The 23,776-nt window shown below is 38.9% G+C and overlaps 2 protein-coding genes across 3 annotated transcripts in view; one reads left to right on the top strand and one right to left on the bottom strand.

Annotated features, from left to right (window-relative positions):
* Window positions 1-8,174, bottom strand: part of LRRC17 (leucine rich repeat containing 17) — a 28,691-nt gene extending 20,517 nt beyond the window's left edge. The window contains exon 1 of one of the 2 annotated variants that reach the window (XM_027573595.2): window positions 8,059-8,174. The gene's annotated coding sequence lies outside the window, so the exon portion shown is untranslated. The remainder of the gene's footprint in view (window positions 1-8,058) is intronic. The other variant, XM_027573596.2, reaches the window with a different exon arrangement.
* The window catches only part of FBXL13 (F-box and leucine rich repeat protein 13), a 248,449-nt gene that overhangs the window by 134,647 nt on the left and 90,026 nt on the right, over window positions 1-23,776 (top strand). Inside the window, exon 12 of the mRNA XM_027573273.2 lies at window positions 7,989-8,118. Within this exon, the coding sequence (XP_027429074.2) occupies window positions 7,989-8,118 (130 nt within the window). The remainder of the gene's footprint in view (window positions 1-7,988; window positions 8,119-23,776) is intronic.

The following is a 23,776-nucleotide window of genomic DNA, read 5'->3' on the forward strand; positions in this document are numbered from 1 at the left end:
ATATCTTTTAAGGTTTTAATTTGTAAGATTTAGTTGATTTCTTTCATTTGTAAGATTTAATATGAAATGACCTCTAAAATAAGAATTTAGGCAAAGTTTCTAAGATTTCATAAGTATTGTTCTCATTTTCTAAACAAACTCTTGTATATTTGATTTTCTCTTTGACCCAATAATTATTTAGAAGAGAATTTTTGATTCCAAGTAGTTGAAGTTTCTTTGATTAAACTTCTGGTTTTAATTTCTAATTTTGTACAATGTGGTCAAGAAACGTGGACTGAATTATTTCTACCTTTTGGAATTTATTGAGATTTCGTGGTGGACTAGTGTATATAATTAATTCTAGTAAATCATCCATGAATGTTTAAAACAAGAGAGTTTCTTTTAGAGAAAAAAATTTCTATGTGTATGTGTATATATACACATATTTCATAGTATAATAGTGATATTGGTTGCCTTTTATAATCAAGCTTCTTTAATTTATTTTGATATTTTTATTTTACATATAAAGATTAATAAGTAGTATGTTTCATTATAGATTATAGCATTTATTCACATAAGATTATATTCTTTATCATGGTTGATGTTTCTTTGCCTCAAACTCTTTATCTGCTATTAATATAGTCACCTTTGTTTCCTTTTGCTTGTGATTTTGTGGAATAATTTTATGTATCCCTGTATTTTTATTTTTTATTTTTTAATTTTTTTTAAAGATTTTATGTATTTATTTAGAGAGAGAGAGCATGTGAGCGGGGGGGGGGGGGGGCAGAGGGAGAGAGAGGATCTCAAGAAGACTCTGTGCTGAGCGGGATCCCACGACCCTGAGATCATGATTTGAGTTGAAATCAAGAGTTGGCCACTTAACTGATTGAGCCACCCAGGTGCCCCTGTATCCTTGCATTTTTAATCTTTATGTTGGTGTATTTTAGATTTGCCTTTTATATGAAGCACATAGCTAACTTCTATTTTAAAATTTTTAATTCTGACTTTTTAAGAGGTTAGTTTAGAAGATTAATATTTCCTTTCAAAATGGAGTATATGGTCTTATTTTTCTTGCTTTATGTTTTTGATTTTTCTGTTACTGTACTGTACTACTCATTGTTTTCACCTTTTGCTATATACACTATGTTGTTGACTTTTATTGTCTCAAGGTATTTCAGAGGTATGTGCACATTCTGTTCTGTATTCTAACCAATGGCTATTTGTATTTTTTTTTAAAGATTTTATTTACTTCTTGGAGAGAGAGAGAGAATGAGTGGGGGTGGGGTTGCAGAGGGAGGGGGGCAGACTGACTTAGGCCTCGATCCCAGGACCCAGGGATCATGACCTGAGCCGAAGGCAGACACTTAACCGACTGAGCCACCCAGGTGCCCCTGTATGTTTTTTTTAAAAACAACCTTTTAATACGTATTTCTCCATTGATCAAAGTTGTGATGGAACAATGACTTTGGCCCCTCTCCCCGTGTTAGACCAGAGATCTAATACACTTTCATTCTCCCCTGAACTTGATGCTTCTCTACTTCTACCCTTTGTACATAAACACATATAAATCATGAGTTTTATTAATCATTTAACTTTCCTTTTAATATTGACTGTCACGTTTGTGATGATATTTATAATTATGTAGTCCTAACTCTAGTTTTGTCATTCATTGATGGTCCATTTGTTCCACAATTTCCTTATTCTTTAATTCTGATTTTTATTCATCCCATGATGACTGGAAATATAGTTTAAAAAACTCTTTATCTGAAAGATAAACGGCCATTGCTTTCTGAAAATTACTTTCTTTTGTCTTGGAGGGTGAACAACTCCTCTTGGCATATGGTTCTTGAATTATGTCCCTTACTTTACTCTTATAATCCTACAAATCCTGCCCCATAATCTTTGGTATTTCATGTTAAAGAGAAATGTAAAGCCAGCTTGATTTTTTTGTTCCTTTGTTGGTAACTTATTTTTTCTGCTAATATGCCTGCAAGAATTTCCTTTTTCCTGAGAAATTAAAAACATTTTCCAAACTTATTTGTATTCTTTCAATTAACTTTTCCTGGAATATAGTAAACCTTTGAACATTGAAACTTAGATCTTTTCTCAGCCAAGGAAGCTATTTTTCTTTTTTAGTGCTTCTATTCTATTTGTTCAGGTTTTATCTTAAGAATCTTTTTTTATTTATAGGTTGAATTTTTATTGCTGTCTTTCAAAGCTGTCATCTACTCTCTTGTCATTTTTATATCTGTATACATTTCCTCAGCATACTACGTTCTCTGTATCAGTAGTTCTCAAAGTGTGTTCCAAGGATAGCTGTGTTGCAGTAAATGTTTAATAACTAGTTTGGGTAGAGGCTAAGGGGATGTTCTGATTTCTGTAGTGTGAATACTACCACCATGATCAATTTTAAGCTACCAACATGATGTATCGAATGTGGAGTTGGGAAGAAATGCTAATAGTTGGCTCTCATGGGCTGGTGTAAACCAGCTCCAGTGACACCACTGTGGAGAGCCACGACCCTTTCAGGAGTTCTAGAAAGTTCTCTAGTCCTCCAGTATAGAATATCACTCAGTATTTTTCTTTAAGCATTCCATATTGAGATATGTATGTGTATGAATATATGTGCATGTATGAATGTGTGTGTGTGTGTATATATATATATATATATAGAGAGAGAGAGAGAGAACATATATGCTTGTGTGTGTGTAGAAAGAGAATATATTACAAAATCCATTAAATCCCTATGTGAAAATCTGAACTTACAAATTAGATGATTTGGGATAGCATACTTTTTGATAATCTTTTCTCCTAGGAAATTTAAAATAATACTACAACCATGCATAGTTTTTAGGGACATTTATTGTACAAATGAAGCTGTACCTTTAATGGGCAATGGATAGAAAAACAGGACCCAAAATGAGAATTCTGTTTTGATTTTAACTCAGTTCTTGCTATTGAGAGAACATCCAGGGTAAATGCACTTGATATTGATGATTTTTGTCATATGAAAAGAATGTACACTGACTTTCTTATCTATGATAAAAATATATTTCATAATGACTCTCTATTTTTCTCTGTTTTCCACCGTTTCAAATATGCATGGGTATGCAAAAGTGTTCTTTAAACTATAAATAACCGGAGAAATGTTGTTTGTGCTGTTGTCATTCTCTCTCCAGTGCCTTTAGCCTTTCTTTCCAAAGAAATTGTTTGCCAGAAGAAAAATATAATTTGTTTGCCCTTCTCGACAACATTGATTTGCCAGCTTCTTATCTGAATATTTTTCCTCACTTCTTTAGGGACTTGCTCAATTTTCTAAAGTTGAAAATGAGGGCTGCTCCTAGCCCATGCCCATTCCAGGACATGTTTGCTTCTAAATAGTTCCTGAATCAAACCCTTTCCATGCATTCCACAACCTAGGCGGCACTCTCAGCACTTCATTTGCATAGCATCCTGATGGTTCACCCTTGGTCTCTCTTCCCTTCAATCTGTTTTGCCTTATGCTGTCAGAAGTATCACCCTGGAAAAATAGTCTTGTCATATCTTTGACATGCTTAGGGTCTAGACTCGTCCCTGACAGTCCCTTAACATTATCTGATCAAACCTATCTGCCCAGGTTTCCCAAGGGAGGCCCTTAACTCTGGTCACCAGATTGCGGCATGCTTCTCGTTCTCTACAGCTGGAATGCCTTTCTCCTCCTCTCTGCTAAGCCATAGCCTTTACACCTCAAGTCATACCATCTACCAGAGTTCTGCAATGATTTCTTCTTTCCCTGAAACCTAACAGCAACATTCATTCACTTATCCACCATGTATTGATCAATTATTGTGTGGGAGACATTCTGGGCATGCAGGAGAACCTCAAGTTTGGCACAAGAAGTTGTTCACTGGATGAAATGACTCCCAGATTGAAAGTCCCTAGATGGCCGTCTTCAAAGGGGAACCTCATGGGAACCATCAGTTTGAAAACGAGCAGAGGAGGAATCCTAAGAGGCCCTGTAGACCTTTCTAGGGATTTCCAGGGCTGAAGACTTAAAGCTGTGGGGGATGGGAAAACAATCAATTGACAGTGAAATCACTTGGCAAATAAAGCTCCTTAATGGAGCATCATACATTACAGTGGCATGGTGTTTAATTATTTTTCATATAGATCCTTCAATTGGCTCGGAAACTTCTCATTTATAGGTGCTCTCATGTTATATAGTCTTACCAGTAGCCATCAGAATGGGGGAGACAGAGTAAGCTGTTGCCTTGCCTGGACATCCTCAAGGTCTTCCCTATGAATAAGAGGTCAAAACACTGCATTTGGATTTCAGCAGAAATTCTATTATGCAAAACTGCCTCCGTGAAACTAAAGAGCCCAACACTTAAAAGAAACTACTGCAAACCCTCTCTTTTACAGATTAGGCCTTGTCTTGGTGATTTTTCAGAGAAATTTTTGTTTAAATACATAATTCTACATTCCTTCCATAGTAATTCCCTCAGGTATTGGTGATCTCACACAGAAAGTTTCAATTCGTTAATGGAAAAAAAGCCAAAAGAAAAAAAGTGTAGTTTCTATAAGAACTGGGACTCTTAAAGATTATAGTAGCAGTAGAAAAATAAGTCACAAAGGGAAGCCCTCCCCCCATTAGAAACACTTGTTATCAAATAACGAGGAAAAGATAAACACAGGCTGCAAACACTGCCTCAAAGTAGAATTAGAAATACCAAGTTGTCTCTGGCTTGAGAAAGTGATGAACCAGATCTTACTCACGTAAGGGACTTATTTCTGTGCCAAAATTCAGAATAAAAAGTTGCAGTATTGCATAAAATTTGCCAAGTGATTTCACTGTCAACTGATCATTTTCCCATCCCCAACAGCTTTAAGTCTTCGGCCCTGTAAATCCCTAGAAAGGTCTATAGGGTCACTTAGAATTCTTCCTGTGCTGGGTTTTCAAACTGATGGTTCCCATGAGGTTCCACTTTGAAGACGGCCATCTAGAGACTTTCAATCTGGGAGTCATTTCATCCAGTGAACAACTTGTGCCAAACCTGAGGTTCTTAACCTGGGCTCAGTGGATCCCGCAAGGAGACCAGGGATGGACTTCAGAGGTTCCATGAATTTTGATGGGAGAAAACTAATCTCTATTTTCACTAAGCTCTAACTGAAATGTAGGTAAAAAAAAAAATCACAGTAGTATCAGCAGTTCCTGGGACTCCTCAACCATATAAATCTCAAACATTTTCTTATTATAGTTGTTACAAGTATCTCAAAGTATTATTGACACTCATCACTACTTCAAAATCATGGGTAGTTATTAGCCCTGCCACTAGATCTTGTCATTTAATATGGTAATAAAGAAGCACATATATTATTATTCCACTCATTTGGTTTTTTAAAAATTTTGTTAATGATATCTTTCAATATAATTAGCTGCTTTTGTAATTTTAAGTATTATTTTACACATTAAAAATATTATGCTGACAAAGGGTCCATAGATCTAGAAGTATGTTACACACAAAAAAGTTAAGAACTCCCCATTTAATTCCTACTTTAAGTATTTGGGTTTTTTTGTTTGTTTTTAAGATTTTCTTTATTTATTTGAGACAAAGAGAGAGAACAAGCAGAGGGAGGGAGGGGGCAAGCTGACTCCACACTGAGCACAGAGCCCAATGTGGGGTTCAATCCCAGGACCCTGAGATCATGACCTGAGTTGAAATCAAGAGTCAGAGGCTTAACCGACTGAGCCACCCAGGTGCCCCTCTACTTTGAGTATTTGTTAACTGATCACAAGGACTTAAAAAAAATCAAACAATAGGCTTGGGCTAGATTTGAATATATTTGAATATGCATGACTTTATAAGTGACAGCTACATTATTGTAATTAAAGACAGACTGATATAGAGGTTAAAAATGGTTAAGAACAGTCTGCAAATGAGTGGGCAACACATCAGGGGAATAAAAACTACATCAGAGGCTATCAGCCTCACTGGAGTTAAAACAGATTAAAAAGGGCATTAAACCTTGATCAAAATGAGGGTGTAGATGTAAGGTGAGGTCCACCAAAGTCTTGGAATCAGTTGTATACGCCACTTTTGTCAGAGAAGCATCCATTCCATTACAATGGAAGAAGATAGTACAAACTTCATAAGAACAACTAATATGCTATTATTTGAAACAGTAGTAGCAAGAATATATATTTTAAAGCTTCTACTTACTGATTTTAATCATCAAAAATCATCCTTAATATAATACTGTTACATCTATGTTCTCATGTAATTGTCATACCTCTGAGAGGAAAGAGTGGATAGAATTACATCCATGTTACAGATGAGAAAACTAAGATTCAGGAAAGCTGAACACAGTGGGTCAGGGTTAAAAAAAAGAGATAATATTATAATCTCCACTTAACAGATGCAGAAACAATCTGTGAGAGGTTCGGGAAGTTGCAGTAAGTGTCAAGGCTGAAATTTGAATCCAATTTTGTCAGATTCCAAAACCTTGTGTATTTTCCATTGTGTTGTGCTGTCTGCCTTACTATTCCTTTCTCCAAATTAGAGAGCTAAAGGGTTGTTAGAAATGACAACCTCCCACACACACCCCAAGAAAACTGTACTTTGCTCCGTTGAATCACAGGGGTACACTCCAGGGAGAGGAAAGAGAGGAAGGAAAGCATTTCCAAAACTTTGGCATAGCCCTTGGTTAACTCAAGGGCCCCAGGAGAGGGGGCGTGTCCTTGGGATGTTAGTGCTGCTTCTGCTCCACGGCCCTGCCCACAGCCACTGGGGAATCCAGATGGCGTCCCTCTTTGTTCTGTTGAATCTCATGGACATTGCTGGAGAGGAATGTGTGGTCTGCATCAAATCAGTCACTCTGGAATGGGGAATCATTATATATCATATAAGATGTGCTTTTCAAATTTTAGGAATACATCTGATTAACTGTCCATGCTTGCATATCTTATTTCTTATATCTTATATACTTTTGCATGAAAGTAAATTTTACTAGTCATTTGTGGGCTTTTGAGGGACAGAAAGGCAGCTTCTTCCCACTTTTCGTTCTTTTTGCTTTCCAGTTTGCTGTTAAACTGTTGCAGATCACAAACCAACAGCATGTTGTTAATTCCATTACAAGAGCGAGCAATAGTGAGAGTTCTTGCACTTTCAAAAAATGCCAGGCTTAGGAAGGCTTGGAAACTTGTCCACAGAATGTCCTCAAACTGTAAGCCCTTGCACGGTAGTACAGGCTCATCTTAATTACCGCCCTTTTTTTCTGGAAGCAATCATTTTGCTCATGGTGGTAATGCCATATTTAATCTGTTTGAACTCCAGTGAGATTGATAGCCTCTGATGTCATTTTTATTCCCTTCATGTGTTGCTCAACTCATTTGCAGACTGTTCTTTTTAACCCATTTTTAAGCTCTCTGTATCAATTAGTCTTTCTTTAACTATAATAATGAAACATAAAATCATGCATATTCAATTTTTTTTTTCAAACCATTTGCTTATCATGTCCATTTTGGGAGCTTGTTATGTTTAACTTTGCCTCCTTTCTGCCCCAAATCCTCACTGTCATGCAACAGTTAATCACCATTTAAATGTTTACAAAGGGTTTGTCCATCTAGACATTTTGCACGTTGTTTTGGTGCTCCTAAAAGATAAAACTTAAATGCAACAATACTGCAAATACTGTAACTTTGGTTTCAAACACAAACTAATGTCCAAACAATATGAATGCAGAAACGTCCCCCACCCTCAGAGCTCTCCCTCAATCAGCCTTCTTAAAAATCTAGGCAAATCTGTATTTTCATTTAAAATGTAATGATGCATTATCTGATATACTACTCCAAGCTCCTTCACATAACAGGAAGAGCATTCATAGTTACGTTCAACTGCTGAAGATCTGCAAAGAGAAAAGAATAGTTGATAGTTTTACTTCTCTTTGTCATAGTGGCTTAAGAAAGATGTGGAAAACGACTCAAATATACTCCCTTTCCTTCCTCTCTCCTCTCGCCCCTGTCTTTTCAGGTACTTCCAGAACTTACAGAATCTTAGTTTGGCTTATTGCAGAAAGTTCACAGACAAAGGTTTACAGTACCTGAATTTAGGGAATGGATGCCACAAGCTCATCTATTTGGACCTTTCCGGCTGCACCCAGGTTTGTCTTTCAGTCTTCTCTTTCCTGCAGCAAGCGAGGAAGTCCTCCGGGGGACGGGCTACATCCAGCCCTCATGTTATACTAATGCTGTGCACGGACTGCAGCACACTTTTCAGAGGTTTTGAATTACATAGCCACAGCTGCTTAAATTTTCCCCAGGATCGCTCCTATAGGCTCTTGGCTTCCTTCCACTGGAGTGTCACATCCACACACAGGCCGAGCTCATTGGATGATGAAACAGACCACTTCTGTGTAGATACTTTGAGCACAATTATAATACCAGAGTCCAAATGTTGAAAACTTTAGAATTGCTACCAAGATACAAACAAAGGAAAAACATTTTGGGGGGAGAATTTGCAAAGCACTTCCTGAAAAGTCAATGAGCTCCCCCAGGGGCTTTCAAAAAATAAACAGCATTGGGTAAAATGCCACAGGTGCTAAATATAACAAAAGAAATACAACAAAGATTGTACTTTTTAAAATTGCATTGTGTCCTGGGGCTAAATAACATGAGGGTTTGAGATCTACATGGGGAAATATTTAAGTCTGAGGGAACAAGATGAAGGAAAGTTGGGTAGAAACTAGGGTATAGTTGTGGAGGGTAGGCCATGGCACTTTGGAAATAGTTGCTGCCTCAGTGGTAGTTTCTTCTGCTCTATTTTGGTAGATTTAAGTCATGATTTTTTTAACTTCTTTTCTTCCACCTCTCTGTGTATTCTGTTAATATTAGTATCATAGTATGATCATCCTTCTATGAAAATAATATAATAGCACAGATGAAAACTGGCTGAAACATTGCTAGTTAGCATTTGTTGAATTGGTGTTATATGCCAGGCACCATGTTGAGTGCTTTACACAGATCAGATTCATTCCTCATACAAACGCTGTATAGTGTGTATTGATTATGCCCATTTAGAAATGAAGAGGCCAAGGCTCCCAAGGTTGCACACCCAGTGAAAGCACATGGTACTGGTGCCCTTATAAGCACCTATTGGTACATATGTGGGCAGGGAGAGTCCCCTGGAGGGAATACAGGCATAGTATGGGTTTCTCCTCCAAGTCCTTAAAGGGATAGAACTCAGCTACTCACTGTCACTGGCATACCATGGTTCCCTGGTACACTAGGCAGTAGGGAGGATGTAGGGGAAAGGTGGGGAGGGCTCTAAGCTAGGCTTGAAACATCTAGAAGTTACATTTCTTTCTGATCTATTGATGTGTAGCTTGCTAAACATCAACATCTACCATCACTCTCTGACTGAGACGGACTTAACATTCTCTCCAGCTTGACTAAACTCTAGCCCCTGACCTCCCTTTTCTTGGAGCATTTATTTTAGAAAACTTGCAACTGTACATTCTTTCTTTGCTCTCTTTGAGATAGATAAAAACCTCATTAAAAACTTCTTGATGGTTTTATAACCCAGGAATGCCTTCCTCAAGGGCCTGGGAGCCATCCTTTGATATGTATCTGGTATCTCCCAGTCCCTGTGGGAGGGTAGGTGCTTTATTGCTAATTGAAAACTTTTCCTAATCACAGAGAAAACTATTTGCAAGTTCAGGAATAACTCAATGTTTTTGACACGTCCCTTTAAAAATACATCCTCCAGGATTTTTCCACCAGCTCACCCAGTGCTTAAAAACCCTCCCCCAGAGTGTAACTCACCTCTTTGTTCTTTTCAGTTTCCACAAGGTAATGATTGTAGCAACAACATACAATTCATACACAGACACACAGACACACATACACATGTCCTAAGGATACATATTCTCAGACACAGTAGAGTCAAAATGAGAGGTTTTAAATCTATATGCCTCTGGCCAGATATGCACGCAAAACACAAGGACATCATGTATCTATTTTTAAATGTTGAGCCAACATTTAAAACTTTTGGAGTCAAAAAATAAATAAATAAAACTCTTGGAGTTTTCGTAAAGAAATCTAGACTTCCAGGTTTCCCTTAAAAAACTGGAAAAACCAGCGAAATTGGGCCTGGAGTGCCATTCGGCCACAAAGGGTCGGGACTGAGTTAGCCTCACCCCACTGAAATGCAGCCCACTGGCCTCTCCTCCGCTCCATAAGGTCCACACACGCGCAGACACCTGACCATTCAACTGCATCGCCTGCCTGTCCTCAGTGGGTATTTAAGTTTGGTCTGAGTGTATAAAGAATAGATTTCTTTTCCTGACTGTCCCTTAATTTTTAAGTCTCAAACCACAGTGAAGCTAGTATTATATATCACTATGCAAAATAATGTTAAATTTCTTTTGTTCATCCGTCTTCCACTTCCATTTATTTAATAATTCAGCAGTGATTTAACTCCAGGTGTCAGACACTGTTTCAGTCACTGGAAATTGTGCCGTTTGAAGCTAAGCCCCGTTAGGCCCCCCCGGGAGTAAGAAATGGGCTCGTTATGAACCACAGATATCTTGAAAATAGCTGCTGCTCTGGATGCAGAAAGAATTGGTAAAACTTGGATGTTACCGCTTCTGAGGGATTTGTTAAATTTAATGAGGAGGCTCCGTTTACCTCCCCAGCTCTGGGTGTGAGGACAGTTTCACTCTTCCAGGCCTACATGTATTGATATCACGGTACAAAAATGGTTTCAAAGAAGGGAAATCGATGATTCACAGATTTCTCTGGTTCTCCGCTTGGAAACTAAAAATCTATTTTCTTTTTATGTTTGGAATTTTGCACTATGAAGTCATGTGTTAATGTATCTGCCCAAGAAGAAAGGTCCTAGTAAAACAAAAAGACTTCAGAATAGAAGCTCACACCTACCTGACTTTCCCTGGTGTTACCCCAGGGCCTGCTGTATACTGCTCCCGGTGATGAATAAAACAGCGTCCTGTCTTCTAGGAGCTCTGGATTAACATAAGCAAAGTATGTCAAGGGCTAAACTTTAATGCACTCATGGCTGCCAAAAAAAGAAAGATGTATTTATACAATATTGTGAAAGTATTTTAACAACACGTGTTAGAAAAAAAAATAAATGCATGGCGGAGAACTGCAAAGAAAAGTGAAAATCAATTACACGTTTTAGAAATACTCTGCATTCTTTTGGGATTGGATAAAGACTGTAGGTGCATTAGGAAATAGGACTGATTTCCTAACGAATACTAGCATTTGCACATGTACTTGCATGTCATCATCGTTAATGTGGTTGAGGTGATGCTTCTGGGCTGTTTCTTCGAAAAAAAGCCTCTGCTCGCTCGGCCCTGACTGAGGATAGAGCCACTCTAGTGAGCTCTTTCGCTCTCTGTTGAAACCTCTAACCATATACTTATCACTTTGAGATTCTTTTTTCACTTTTTAAAACCTCTGCTTTTTTTTTCCTTTTTACATGTTAAACACAAAAATACAAGAAATAAGAAGCAAAAAATTTAAATTATCTGAGAATTCACCACCCAAAAATAACGAACACTATTAACGTTTCAGGGTAAGGCTTCCTGGTCTTTTTTCTATGCACAGAGATACTTCTTTTAAACTAAAGTGGATTATACAGTACACTTATCTTTCATTTAACATTTCATAAAGTTAACACCTCTCTATTTTATTAAATATTTTCCTATAACTTACTTTTTTCTCTTCTTTTTTAAATTTAATTTTATTATTTTATGTTAATCACCATACATTATATCATTAGTTTTTGATGTAGTGTTCCATGATTCATTATTTGCATATAACACCCAGTGCTCCATGCAGAACGTGCCCTCTTTAATACCCATCACCAGGCTAACCCAAACCCCACCCCCTCCCTTCTAGAACCCTCAGTTTGTTTTTCAGAGTCCATCATCTCTCATGGTTCGTCTCCCCCTCCGACTTACTCCCCTTCATTCTTCCCCTCCTGCTATCTTCTTCTTCTTTTTTTCTTAACATATATTGCATTATTTGTTTCAGAAGCACAGATCTGTGATTCAACAGTCTTGCACAACTCACAGTGTGCAAAAGCTTTTTATCTTGATGAAGTCCCAATAGTTCATTTTTGCCTTTGCTTCCCTTGCCTTTGGCGATGTTTCTAGGAAGAAGTTACTGCAGCTGAGGTCGAAGAGGTTGCTGCCTGTGTTCTCCTCTAGGATTCTCACATTTAGGTCTTTCATCCATTTTGAGTCTATTTTTGTGTGTGGTGTAAGGAAATGGTCCAGTTTCATTCTTCTGCATGTGGCTGTCCAATTTTCCCAACACCATTTGTTGAAGAGACTGTCTTTTTTCCATTGGACATTCTTTCCTGCTTTGTCGAAGATTACTTGACCATAGAGTTGAGGGTCCATTTCTGGGCTCTTGATTCTGTTCCATTGATCTATGTGTCTGTTTTTGTGCCAGTACCATACTGTCTTGATGATGACAGCTTTGTAATAGAGCTAGAAGTGCGGAATTTTGATGCCACCAGCTTTGGTTTTCTTTTTCAACATTCCTCTGGCTATTCGGGGTCTTTTCTGGTTCCATACAAATTTTAGGATTATTTGTCCCATTTCCTTGAAAAAAGTAGATGGTATTTTGATAAGGATTGCATTGAATGTGTAGATTGCTCTAGGTAGCACTGACATCTTCACAATATTTGTTCTTCCAATCCATGAGCATGGAACATTTTTCCATTTCTTTGTGTCTTCCTCAATTTCTTTCATGAGGATTTTATAGTTTTCTGAGTACAGATTCTTTGCCTCTTTGGTTAGATATATTCCTTGGTATCTTATGGTTTGGGGTGCCTTTGTAAATGGGATCAACTCCTTAATTTCTCTTTCTTCTGTCTTGTTGTTGGTGTATAGGAATGCCACTGATTTCTGTGCATTGATTTTATATCCTGCCACTTGACTGAATTCCTGTATGAGTTCTAGCAGTTTTGGGGTGGAGTCTTTTGGGTTTTCCACATAAAGTATCATATCATCTGCAAACAGTGAGAGTTTGACTTCTTCTTTGCCGATTCGGATGCCTTTGATTTCTTTTTGTTGTCTGATTGCTGTGGCTAGGACTCCTAGTACTATGTTGAATAGCAGTGGTGAGAGTGGACATCCTTGCCATGTCCCTGACCTTAGGAGGGAAGCTTTCAGTTTCTCCCCATTGAGAATGATATTCGCTGTGGGTTTTTCATAGATGGCTTTTATGATATTGAGGTATGTACCCTTTATCCCTATACTCTGAAGAGTTTTGATCAAGAAAGGATGCTGTAGTTTGTCAAATGCTTTTTCTGCGTCTATTGAGAGGATCATATGGTTCTTACTCTTTCTTTTATTAATGTATTGTATCACAATGATTGATTTGCGGATGTTGAACCAACTTTGCAGCACAGGAATAAATCCCACTTGGTCATGGTGAATAATCCTTTTAATGTACTGTTGGATCTTATTGGCTAGTATTTTGGTGAGAATTTTTGCATCCGTGTTCATCAGGGATATTGTTCTGTAATTCTCCTTTTTGATGGGGTCTTTGTCTGGTTTTGGGATCAAGGTAATGGTGGCCTCATAAAACGAGTTTGGAAGTTTTCCTTCCATTTCTATTTTTTGGAACAGTTTCAGAAGAATAGGATTTGGTAGAATTTGGTAGAATTTGGTAGAATTTGGGAAGCCATCTAGCCCTGGGCTCTTGTTTGTTGGGAGATTTTTGATGATTGCTTCAATTTCCTTAGTGGTTATAGGTTTGTTCAGGTTTTCTATTTCTTCCTGGTTCAGTTTTTGTAGTTTATACGTCTCTAGGAATGCATCCATTTTGTCCATATTGTCTAATTTGTTGGCATATAGTTGCTCATAATATGTTCTTATAATTGTTTGTATTTCTTTGGTGTTGGTTGTGCTCTCTCCTCTTTCATTCATGATTTTATTTATTTGGATCATTTCTCTTTTTTTTGATAAGTCTGCCCAGGGGTTTATCAGTCTTGTTAATTCTTTCAAAGAACCAGCTCCTAGTTTCGTTGATCTGTTCTTGTGTTCTTTTGGTTTCTATTTCATTGATTTCTGCTCTGATCTTTACTATTTCTCTTCTCCTGCTGGGTTTAGGCTTTATTTGCTGTTCTTTCTCCAGCTCCTTTAGGTTTAGGGTTAGGTTGTGTATTTGAGACCTTTCTTGTTTCTTGAGAAAGACTTGTATTACTCTATACTTTCCTCTCAGGACTGCCTTTCCTGCATCTCAAAGATTTTGAACAGTTGTGTTTTCATTTTCATTGGTTTCCATGAATTTTTAAAATTCTTCTTTAATTTCCTGGTTGACCCATTCATTCTTTAATAGGATGCTCTGTAGCCTCCATGTATTTGAGTTCTTTCTGAATTTCCTCTTGTGATTGAGTTCTAGTTTCAAAGCATTGTGGTCTGAAAATATGCAGGGAATGATCCCAATCTTTTGGTACCAGTTGAGACCTGATTTGTGACCTAGGATGTGATCTATTCTGGAGAATGTTCCATGGGCACTAGAGAAGAATGTGTATTCTGTTGCTTTGGGATGGAATGTTCTGAATATGTCTGTGAAGTCCATTTGGTCCATGTGTCATTTAAAATCTTTCCTTGCTGATCTTTTGCTTAGATGATCTGTCCATTTCAGTGAGGGGAGTGTTAAAGTCCCCTATTATTATTGTATTGTTGTCAAAATGTGTTTCTTCCTTTTGTTATTAATTGGCTTATATAATTGGCTGCTCCCATGTTAGGGGCATAGATATTTACAACTGTTAGACCTTCTTGTTGGATAGGCCCTTTAAGTATGAGATAGTGTCCTTCCTCATCTCTTATTATAGTCTTTGGTTTAAAATCTAATTTGTCTGATATAAGGATTGCCACCCCAGCTTTCTTTTGATGTCCATTAGCATGGTGAATGGTTTGCCATCCCCTCACTTTCAATCTGGAGGTGTCTTTGTGTCTAAAATGAGTCTCTTGCAGACAGCATATCAATGGATCTTGTTTTTTTATCCAATCTGATAGCCTGTGTCTTTTGATTGGGGCATTTAGCCCAATTACATTCAGCATAACTATTGAAAGATATGAATTTAGTGCCATTGTATTGCCTGTAAGGTGACTGTTACTGTATATTGTCTCTGTTCCTTTCTGGTCTATGTTACTTTTAGGCTCTCTATTTGCTTAGAGGACCCCTTTCAATATTTCTTGTAGGGCTGGTTTTGTGTTTGCAAATTCTTTTAATTTTTGTTTGTCCTGGAAGCTTTTTATCTCTCCTTCTATTTTGAATGAAGCCTAGCTGGATATAGTATGCTTGGCTGCATATTTTTCTCATTTAGTGCTCTGAGTATATCATGCCAGTCCTTTCTGCCTGCCAGGTCTGTGTGGATAGGTCTGTTGCCAATCTAATGTTTCTACCATTGTAGATTACAGACCTCTTGTCCTGAGCTGCTTTCAGGATTTTCTCTTTGTCTCTGGGAATTGTAAGTTTATTATTAGATGTCGGGGTGTTGACTTATTTTTATTGATTTTTGAGGGGGGGTTCTCTCTGACTCCTGGATTTTGATGCCTGTTTCCTTCCCCAAATTAGGGAAGTTCTCCGCTGTAATTTGCTCCAATATACTTTCTGCCCTTCTCTCTCTTTCTTCTTTCTCTGGGATCCAAATTATTCTAATATTGTTTCATCTTATGGTATCACTTATCTCTCCAAATCTGCCCTTGTGATCCAGTAGTTGTTTCTCTCTCTTTTTCTCAGCTTTTATTCTCCATCATTTGGTCTTCTATATCACTAATTCTCTCTTCTGCCTCATTTATCCTAGCAGTTAGAGCCTCCATTTTTGATTGCACGTCATTAATAGCCTTTTTGATTTCAACTTGGTTAGATTTTAGTTCTTTTATTTCTCCAGAAAGGGTTTCTCTAGTAATCTCCCATGCTTTTTTCAAGCCCAGGTATAATCGTCATTCTGAACTCTAGTTCCGACATCTTACTAATGTCCGTATTGATTAGGACCCTGGCAGTTGGTACTGCCTCTTGTTCTTTTTTTGAGGTGATTTTTTCCATCTTGTCATTTTGTCCAGATGAGAATAGATGAATGAGAGAACAAAATGCTAATAGGGTAACAGCAACCCCAGAAAAATATACACTAAACAAATCAGAAGAGACCTGAAACCAGGGGAAAAGAAAGGGAAAGGAAGAAAAAAAGAAAAAAAAAAGAATATGATCAAATATGATCAGGCTGGTGCATAGATCAGTGCCACACACTAGATTTTGTGTGTATTTTGGTCTGTTAGAAGAAAGTACCTCCCAATATTTTAAAGAAAGAAAAGCTTATATATGTACAAAAATAAGGGTAAATATGATGAAGGGATGGAATATGACTGTAAAGATGAAAATTATAAAAGATTTTATAAAAGTAATTGATAAGACATTGGTTGAAAAATGAAAGAAGAGAAATTTAAAAAGAAAAAGAGAATGTGATCAGGCAGGAGACTAGAACAAAACCATACACTAGAGATTTAGGGTATATTTTGGTCTGTTAGAAGCAACTGTATCCCAAAATTTTAAAGAGAGAACAACTTATAATATATATACCAAAAATAAGGTTAACTACAATGAAGGGATAGAATATGACTCTAAAAATGAAAAATAAAAAAAGATTTAAAGAAAAGGGATTGATAAGATGTTGGTTGAAAAGGGAAAAAGAAAAATTAAAAAAAATAGAAAAAAAGAAAATTAAAAAAATTAACTTTGCAAGACTAAAGAATCATGGGAAAAAAAGCCATGAATTCTATGTGCTGTATTCTCCTAGTGCTGGAGTTCTGCCATTCTCATTGATCGGTAAACTTGGTCTTGGCTGGCTGTTCTTGCTGCTCTTCTGGGGGAGGGGCCTGTTGCCGTGGTTCTCAGATGTCTTTGCCGGAGACGGAATTGCCCCGCCCTTGCTGGTCCAGGCTAAATAATCGGCTCGGTTTGCTCTCGGGAGCTTTTGTTCCCTGAAAGTTTTCTATAGCACTTTGGAGGATGAGAGTGAAAATGGCGGCCTCCCAATCTCCGCCCCGGAGGGGCCGAGAACCCGGGGCCCCACTCCTCGGTGCACCCCCAGAGAAAAGCAGTCAGTCACTCCCGTCTCCCCAGTCTCTGGCCGCACTCTGTGCTCACCCGGCCTGTGACCGAGTGTTTCTATCTCTGGCACCCGACCCCATGTGGAGTCTCCAAACTCAGCAGATCCCTGTGGTGCGCTCCCGCGCAGCTCCTCCCGGGGGAGGAAGGGGAGTCTCCCCGGCTCTGCCACTTGTTGGGTCCCCCTGGAAGAGCAGTGGCCCGACTGTGCTGCGGATCACAGTTTATGGCAACCCTGAGCTGAGAGACTGCGCCTCGGCTCCGTCTCAGCAGCTGGCTTCCCTGCTCCAATACCTGGGAGCTCTGCCACACTCAGGCACCCCCAGTCTTTCTGTGACCCCGACACTCCTGAGACCACACTGTCCCAGCAAGTGTTCCATCCCCCGCTTAGCCACTGGAGCGATGTCCCTCAGCAGAGCCGACTTCTAAAAGTTCCGATTTTGTGCTCCATGGCTCTTTCACTTGCCAGTAGGGGCTGACGGAGGCTCCCTCCCCTGCCATCTATCTTCCGGTATATCACCTCGGATTCACTTCTCTGCACGTCCTACCTTCCAGAAAGTGGTCGCTCTTCTGTTCAGAGTTGCTGCTCCTCTTTTCTTCGATCTCCTGTTGAGTTCGTAGGTGTTCAGAATGGTTTGATCCCTATCTAGCTGAATTCCTGGGACCAGATGAAATTTAGGTCTCCTACTCCTCCACAAAATTGCTCCTGGCCTCTTCCTATAACTTACTTTTAAAAGCTATATAGTATTCCATCCTATCAAAATACCACCATGTATTTAATCATTCATTATTGGCCTACCATTTTCTGCTGTGATCAATAACTTGTGAGGAAAATTCTCATAGCCAGATATTTCCATATGTCTATGCAATATTTTGGTATGAATTTTTATAAGTGAAACGGTCAGAGGATATAATTATTTTTAAGGCCATCCATGCACAACAATGGTATCCAATATAAATTTATCATAAATGTAAAATAATGTCTGGTTATCTTCATAAGAATATTATGTAAAAAAAACTTTAGCTAATTTGACATTGAATATGGTATTATATGTCTTTAATTTATATTTCTTTGATCACTTGTAAGGTTAAACCATACCCAGGCACTTAATAAATATTTGTTGAATAATAGCATTCTCATCCCAACAGGCTGCCATTGGTAAAATATTTTTTAAATTAATTAAAAATTTTCTTTCAGAACCAGAGTGCAACATTTTCATTATACTCTTTTCAGAAGAAAGAAAAAAAATCTACATTTATTTAACACAAAATTCTGCTTAAATCAGTTGAACAAATTTAACATACCTGCTTCTATATTTACTGTTTACTCAAAGTGATAAAAGCTAAGCTTATGCCATAAAGCAATTTTTTTTAAAAACTATATTTAAACACAGTTTGGGAAGACTTTTTGGAGACAAAATAGTTTTATTACCAAAAGAAAGTATCCTTTCCTGTGGTCCTTTGTATCTACGGTCAGGGAGACATTTGGTGACAGTGAATGGGTCCATCTTGTTCTCTGCTCTGAAGAATGGTGTGTGCTCTAACTCATGGCAGACATTTATTGGATGCTTATTGAATATTTGGATTCATATTTAATTGAATAAGTGAAACAAGCCATTTTATGAAATGTTGGTAGTTTTTCCATTGCATCTCACTTTGCTTCAGGAACCACTTCTCTCCTTTCTCTTTTGGCTCTGCAGAACTGTCACTCATGGCACCTGGAAAGCAGTACATGATAGTATTTGGGAGCATAGGTTCTGGGGCACCTGCATGCTAATCCTGAGTTTGCCATTTACTAGTTATGAGACTGGGGCAGGTTCCCCAAGCTTTCTGTATACCTCAGTTTCCATATCTATGAAATGGGGAAAATACTAGTACCTCCCTCATAAGTGTGTTGTGTAAATGAAATGATTTCATACATATAATGTGCTTAGAACAGTGGCTTCATAGAGTAAATGTTTGGTAACCATTAGGATTTTCCTACGGCCACTGAGTCATTTGATCTAGGCCTAGACAAACCTAAATTCCATCTGCAGTGGCTGTGATTTTTCCAGGACAGGAGGATGACCCTACCAGAACCATTCAGAATCCTTCTAGATATTCAACACTGGGAAAAATAAATTCTGTTTTTCCTGCGATTGCAGGGCCTGGAGAGTGTAAGTCTAGGCTCATTTGTGGTTCTCTTAACATTCATGTACATGTCCTTCTATGAATATGGCAGACACTTGTGTTGGGTATACACATAGGAGTTGAATGTGTGGGTCATGAAGTATGTGTACGTTTGGTTTTTATCAATACTGTTAGTTTCCTGGATTGGCTGTGTCAATACTAATGACATTTTTATGATTTAGAAAACACATAGAGGGACATCTGGGTGGCTCAGTCGGTTAAGCATCTGCCTTCTGCTCAGGTCATGATCCCAGGGTCTTGGGATCAAGTCCTGCATCAGGCTCCTGGCTCAGTGAGGAGCCTGCTTCTCTCTCTGCCTGCCACTCCCCTGCTTGTGTGCGTGCGCACTCGCCCTCTGACAAATAAATAAATAAAATCTTTAAAAAAAGAGAAACTCACATAGATATGATTTCTCTGGGAAAACTAATGCTACATTTATTTAACATTTATTTAATGCTCTCCATACTTACTCCCTATATTTACCTACATAATTTATTTTCATAGCAGCACTCTTCTTAAGGTGCACTGCTAGAGAGGCAGGAGATCAACATTCAAACCTAGAATGGGTTTCTATCCTGATAAGGACTCTTCCCATCTCAGAAATGAGCAATAAGTCTTTAAATCATCTTACATTCACTTCCATATTAAGTAGGTTTCATTAAACTTCCCTCTTTTCAAATTTTTTTTTAATCAAGCATTTGGAAACTATCTATTGGTGACCACTTTCTCTAAAAGAAATTAAGCAGAGGGAATTAAAAATACTGTTTTGGGGGGATGGAGGAAAGATGGCAGAGGAGTAGGGGACCCTATTTCAACTGGTCCCCGGAATTGAGATGGATATCTACCAGACCACTCTGAGTACCCACGAAACCAGCCTGAGAGGTAAGAAGATCTGGATCTCTACAAACAGAATATCGCAGGCGGTTGGTTTTGAGGTACGAAGCAGGGAGCCGTGATTCCCCAGGCAGATATCGGAGGATAAACGGCAGCGGGAGGGAGCCAGGCCGTGGGGATCCTACACCGCCAGTGAGCAACAGCCTCGCACGCTGGGGACCGGGCACAGACTCGCAGACCGGTAGCGGTAGCGGCAGAGAAAGGATGTTAGGACAGTCCCTGGGGCAGAAACCCGGAGTGGTGGGGTTGCGCGTGAGAACTGGGAGTGGCTGGCGGTTTTAGAAGCACAAAGGGCAGAGACGTGCTCCGACCTGGAGGCAGGACTGGGGGCGCTTCAGAGGGGCGCACAACCGAGGATGCTGCAGTTTATAGCAGCACAGACAGAAACGGAGACGGTGTGGCCTGGAGAGCTCACTGAAGAACAGACTCCGGTCTCTCTGCTCTGAGGCAGAGGGTTGGAAACGATCTCTTCTGCTCTGACTTGCGGAAGAGACGCGGAAAGCCGCCAGAGAACAAAAGCCCCAAAAACTGATTCCGGTGGAGCCCATCCCCACCACAGGGGGGCAGGGCAGCTCTGCCCAAACAGGGTTGCCTGAGTAACAGTGCGGCAGGCCCCTCCCCCAGAAGACAGGCTGGGAAAACAAGAGGCCAGCAACCCTAAGGTCCCAAGAAAACAGGTGCATCTTGCTTGGGTTCTGGTCAATAATTTGGACCCTATACATTCCCTCAACCACCCTTCAACAGAATGACTAGGAGGAGGAGCCCCCAAAATAGAAAAGACTCAGAGATTATGACTTATGCTACAGGTTTACAAATGGATGCAGATATAACCAAGATGTCAGAGATGGAATTCAGGCTAGCAATTGTGAAGACAATGGCTAGAATGGAGAAATCAATTAATGGCAACATAGAGTCTCTAAGGGCAGAAATGAAAGCTGAACTGGCAGAAATTAAAAATGCTATCAATGAGATCCAATCCAATCTAGATAATCTAACAGCTAGGGTAACTGAGGCAGAAGAACGAATAAGCGACCTGGAAGACAATATAATAGATAAAAAGGGAAAAGAGGAGGCCAGGGAAAAACAACTCAGAATCCATGAAAATAGAATCAGAGAAATAAGTGACACCATGAAGCATTCCAGAGTCAGAATAATTGGAATCCAGGAGGGAGTGGAGAGAGAGAGGACTAGAAGATGTATTTGAGCAAATCGTAGCTGAGAACTTCCCTATTCTGGGGAATGGAACAAATATTCGCACCCTAGAGGCAGAGAGGACCCCTCCCAAGATCAAGGAAAACAGGCCAACACCCCGGCATGTGGTAGTAAAACTTGCAAATCTTAGAACCAAGGAAACCATCTTAAGGGCAGTTAGGGGGAAGAGATTCCCTACGTACAGAGGGAGGAACATCAGAATAATGTCAGACCTATCCACAGAGACCTGGCAAGCCAGAAAGCCCTGGCAAGACATATTCAGGGTACTAAATGAGAACAACATGGAGCCAAGACTACTTTACCCAGCAAGGCTTTCATTTAGAATGGATGGAGAGATGCAGAGCTTCCAAGACCGGCAGAAACTGAAAGATTATGTGAACACTAAGCTGGCCCTACAAGAAATATTAAGGGGGGTTCTATAAAAGGAGAAAGACCCCAAGAGTGATATACAACAGAAATTTATAGGGACAATCTATAAAAACAAGGTCTTCACAGGCAACATGATGACAATAAATTCATATCTTTCAATAATCACTCTCAACGTGAATGGCCTAAATGCTGCCATAAAATGGCACAGGGTTGCAGATTGGACAAAAAGACAGGACCCATCCATATGCTGCCTACAAGAGACTCATTTTGAACCTAAAGATACATCCAGACTGAAAGTGAAGGGATGGAGATCCATCTTCCATGCCAGCGGACCTCAAAAGAAAGCTGGGGTAGCAATTCTTATATCAGACAAATTAGATTTTAAACTAAAGTCTGTAATTAGAGACACAGAAGGACACTATATCATTCTTAAAGCGTCTATCCAACAAGAAGATCTAACAATTGTAAATATCTATGCCCCCAACATGGGAGCAGCCATCTACATAAGCCAACTGTTAACCAAAATAAAGAGTCATATTGATAACAATACATTAATTGTAGGAGACCTCAATACTCCACTCAGCAATAGACAGATCATCTAAGCAGAAAATCAACAAAGAAACAAGAGCTTTGAATGTCACACTGGACCAGATGGACCTCATGGATATATACAGAACATTCCACCCTAAAACAACAGAATACTCATTCTTCTCGAGCGCACATGGTACCTTCTCCAGAATACACCACATACTGGGTCACAAATCAGGTCTCAACCTATACCAAAGGATTGAGATTATTCCCTGCATATTCTCAGACCACGATGCTTTAAAACTGGAACTCAATCACAAGAAAAAATTTGGAAGAAATTCAAACACTTGGAAGCGAAAGACCACTCTGCTCAAGAATGTTTGGGTCAACCAGGAAATCAAAGAAGAATTTAAACAATTCATGGAAACCAATGAGAATGAAAACACATTGGTCCAAAACCTATGGGATACTGCAAAGGTGGTCCTAAGGGGGAAATACATAGCCATTCAAGCCTCACTCAAAAAAATAGAAAAATCCTGAATTCACCACCTAACTTTACACCTTAAAGAACTAGAGAAAAAGCAACAAACGATGCCTAAGCCACGCATTAGAAGAGAAATAATTAAGATTAAAGCAGAGATCAATGAATTAGAAACCAGAAACACAGTAGATCAGATCAACGAAACTAGAAGTTGGTTCTTTGAAAGAATTGATAAGATCAATAAACCACTGGCCAGACTTATCCAAAAGAAAAGAGAAAGGACCCAAATTAATAAAATTATGAATGAAAGGGGAGAGATCATGACTAACACCAAGGAAATAGAAACAATTATTAGAAATTATTATCAACAACTATATGCCAATAAACTGAGCAATCTGGATGAAATGGAGGCCTTCCTGGAAACCTATAAACTCCCAAGACTGAAACAGGAAGAAATTGACAACCTGAATAGGCCAATAACCAGTAACGAGATTGAAGCAGTGATCGAAAACCTCCCCAAAAACAAGAGTCCAGGGCCTGATGGATTCCCTGGGGAATTGTACCAAACATTCAAAGAAGAAATAATACCTATTCTCCTGAAGCTGTTTCAAAAAAAAAAAAAAAAAATCCTCAACAAAATCCTAGCTAATAGGATCTAACAATACATTAAAAGGATCATCCACCAAAAGCAAGTGGGATTTATCCCTGGGATGCAAGGGTGGTTCAACATTCACAAATCAATCAATGCGATAGAACACATTAATAAGAGGAGGGAGAAGAACCACATGGTCCTCTCAATTGATGTAGCAAAAGCATTTGACAAAATACAACATCCTTTCCTGATTAAAACTCTTCAGAGCCTAGGGATAGAGGGAACATTCCTCAAGTTCATAAAATCCATCTATGAAAAACCCACCGTGAATATCATCCTCAATGCGGAAAAGCTGAGAGCCTTTCCCTTAAGATCAGGAACACATCAAGGATGCCCACTCTCACCACTATTGTTCAACATAGTA

Source organism: Zalophus californianus, chromosome 12 (genome assembly GCF_009762305.2).
Source record: "Zalophus californianus isolate mZalCal1 chromosome 12, mZalCal1.pri.v2, whole genome shotgun sequence".
Lineage (NCBI taxonomy): Eukaryota > Metazoa > Chordata > Mammalia > Carnivora > Otariidae > Zalophus > Zalophus californianus.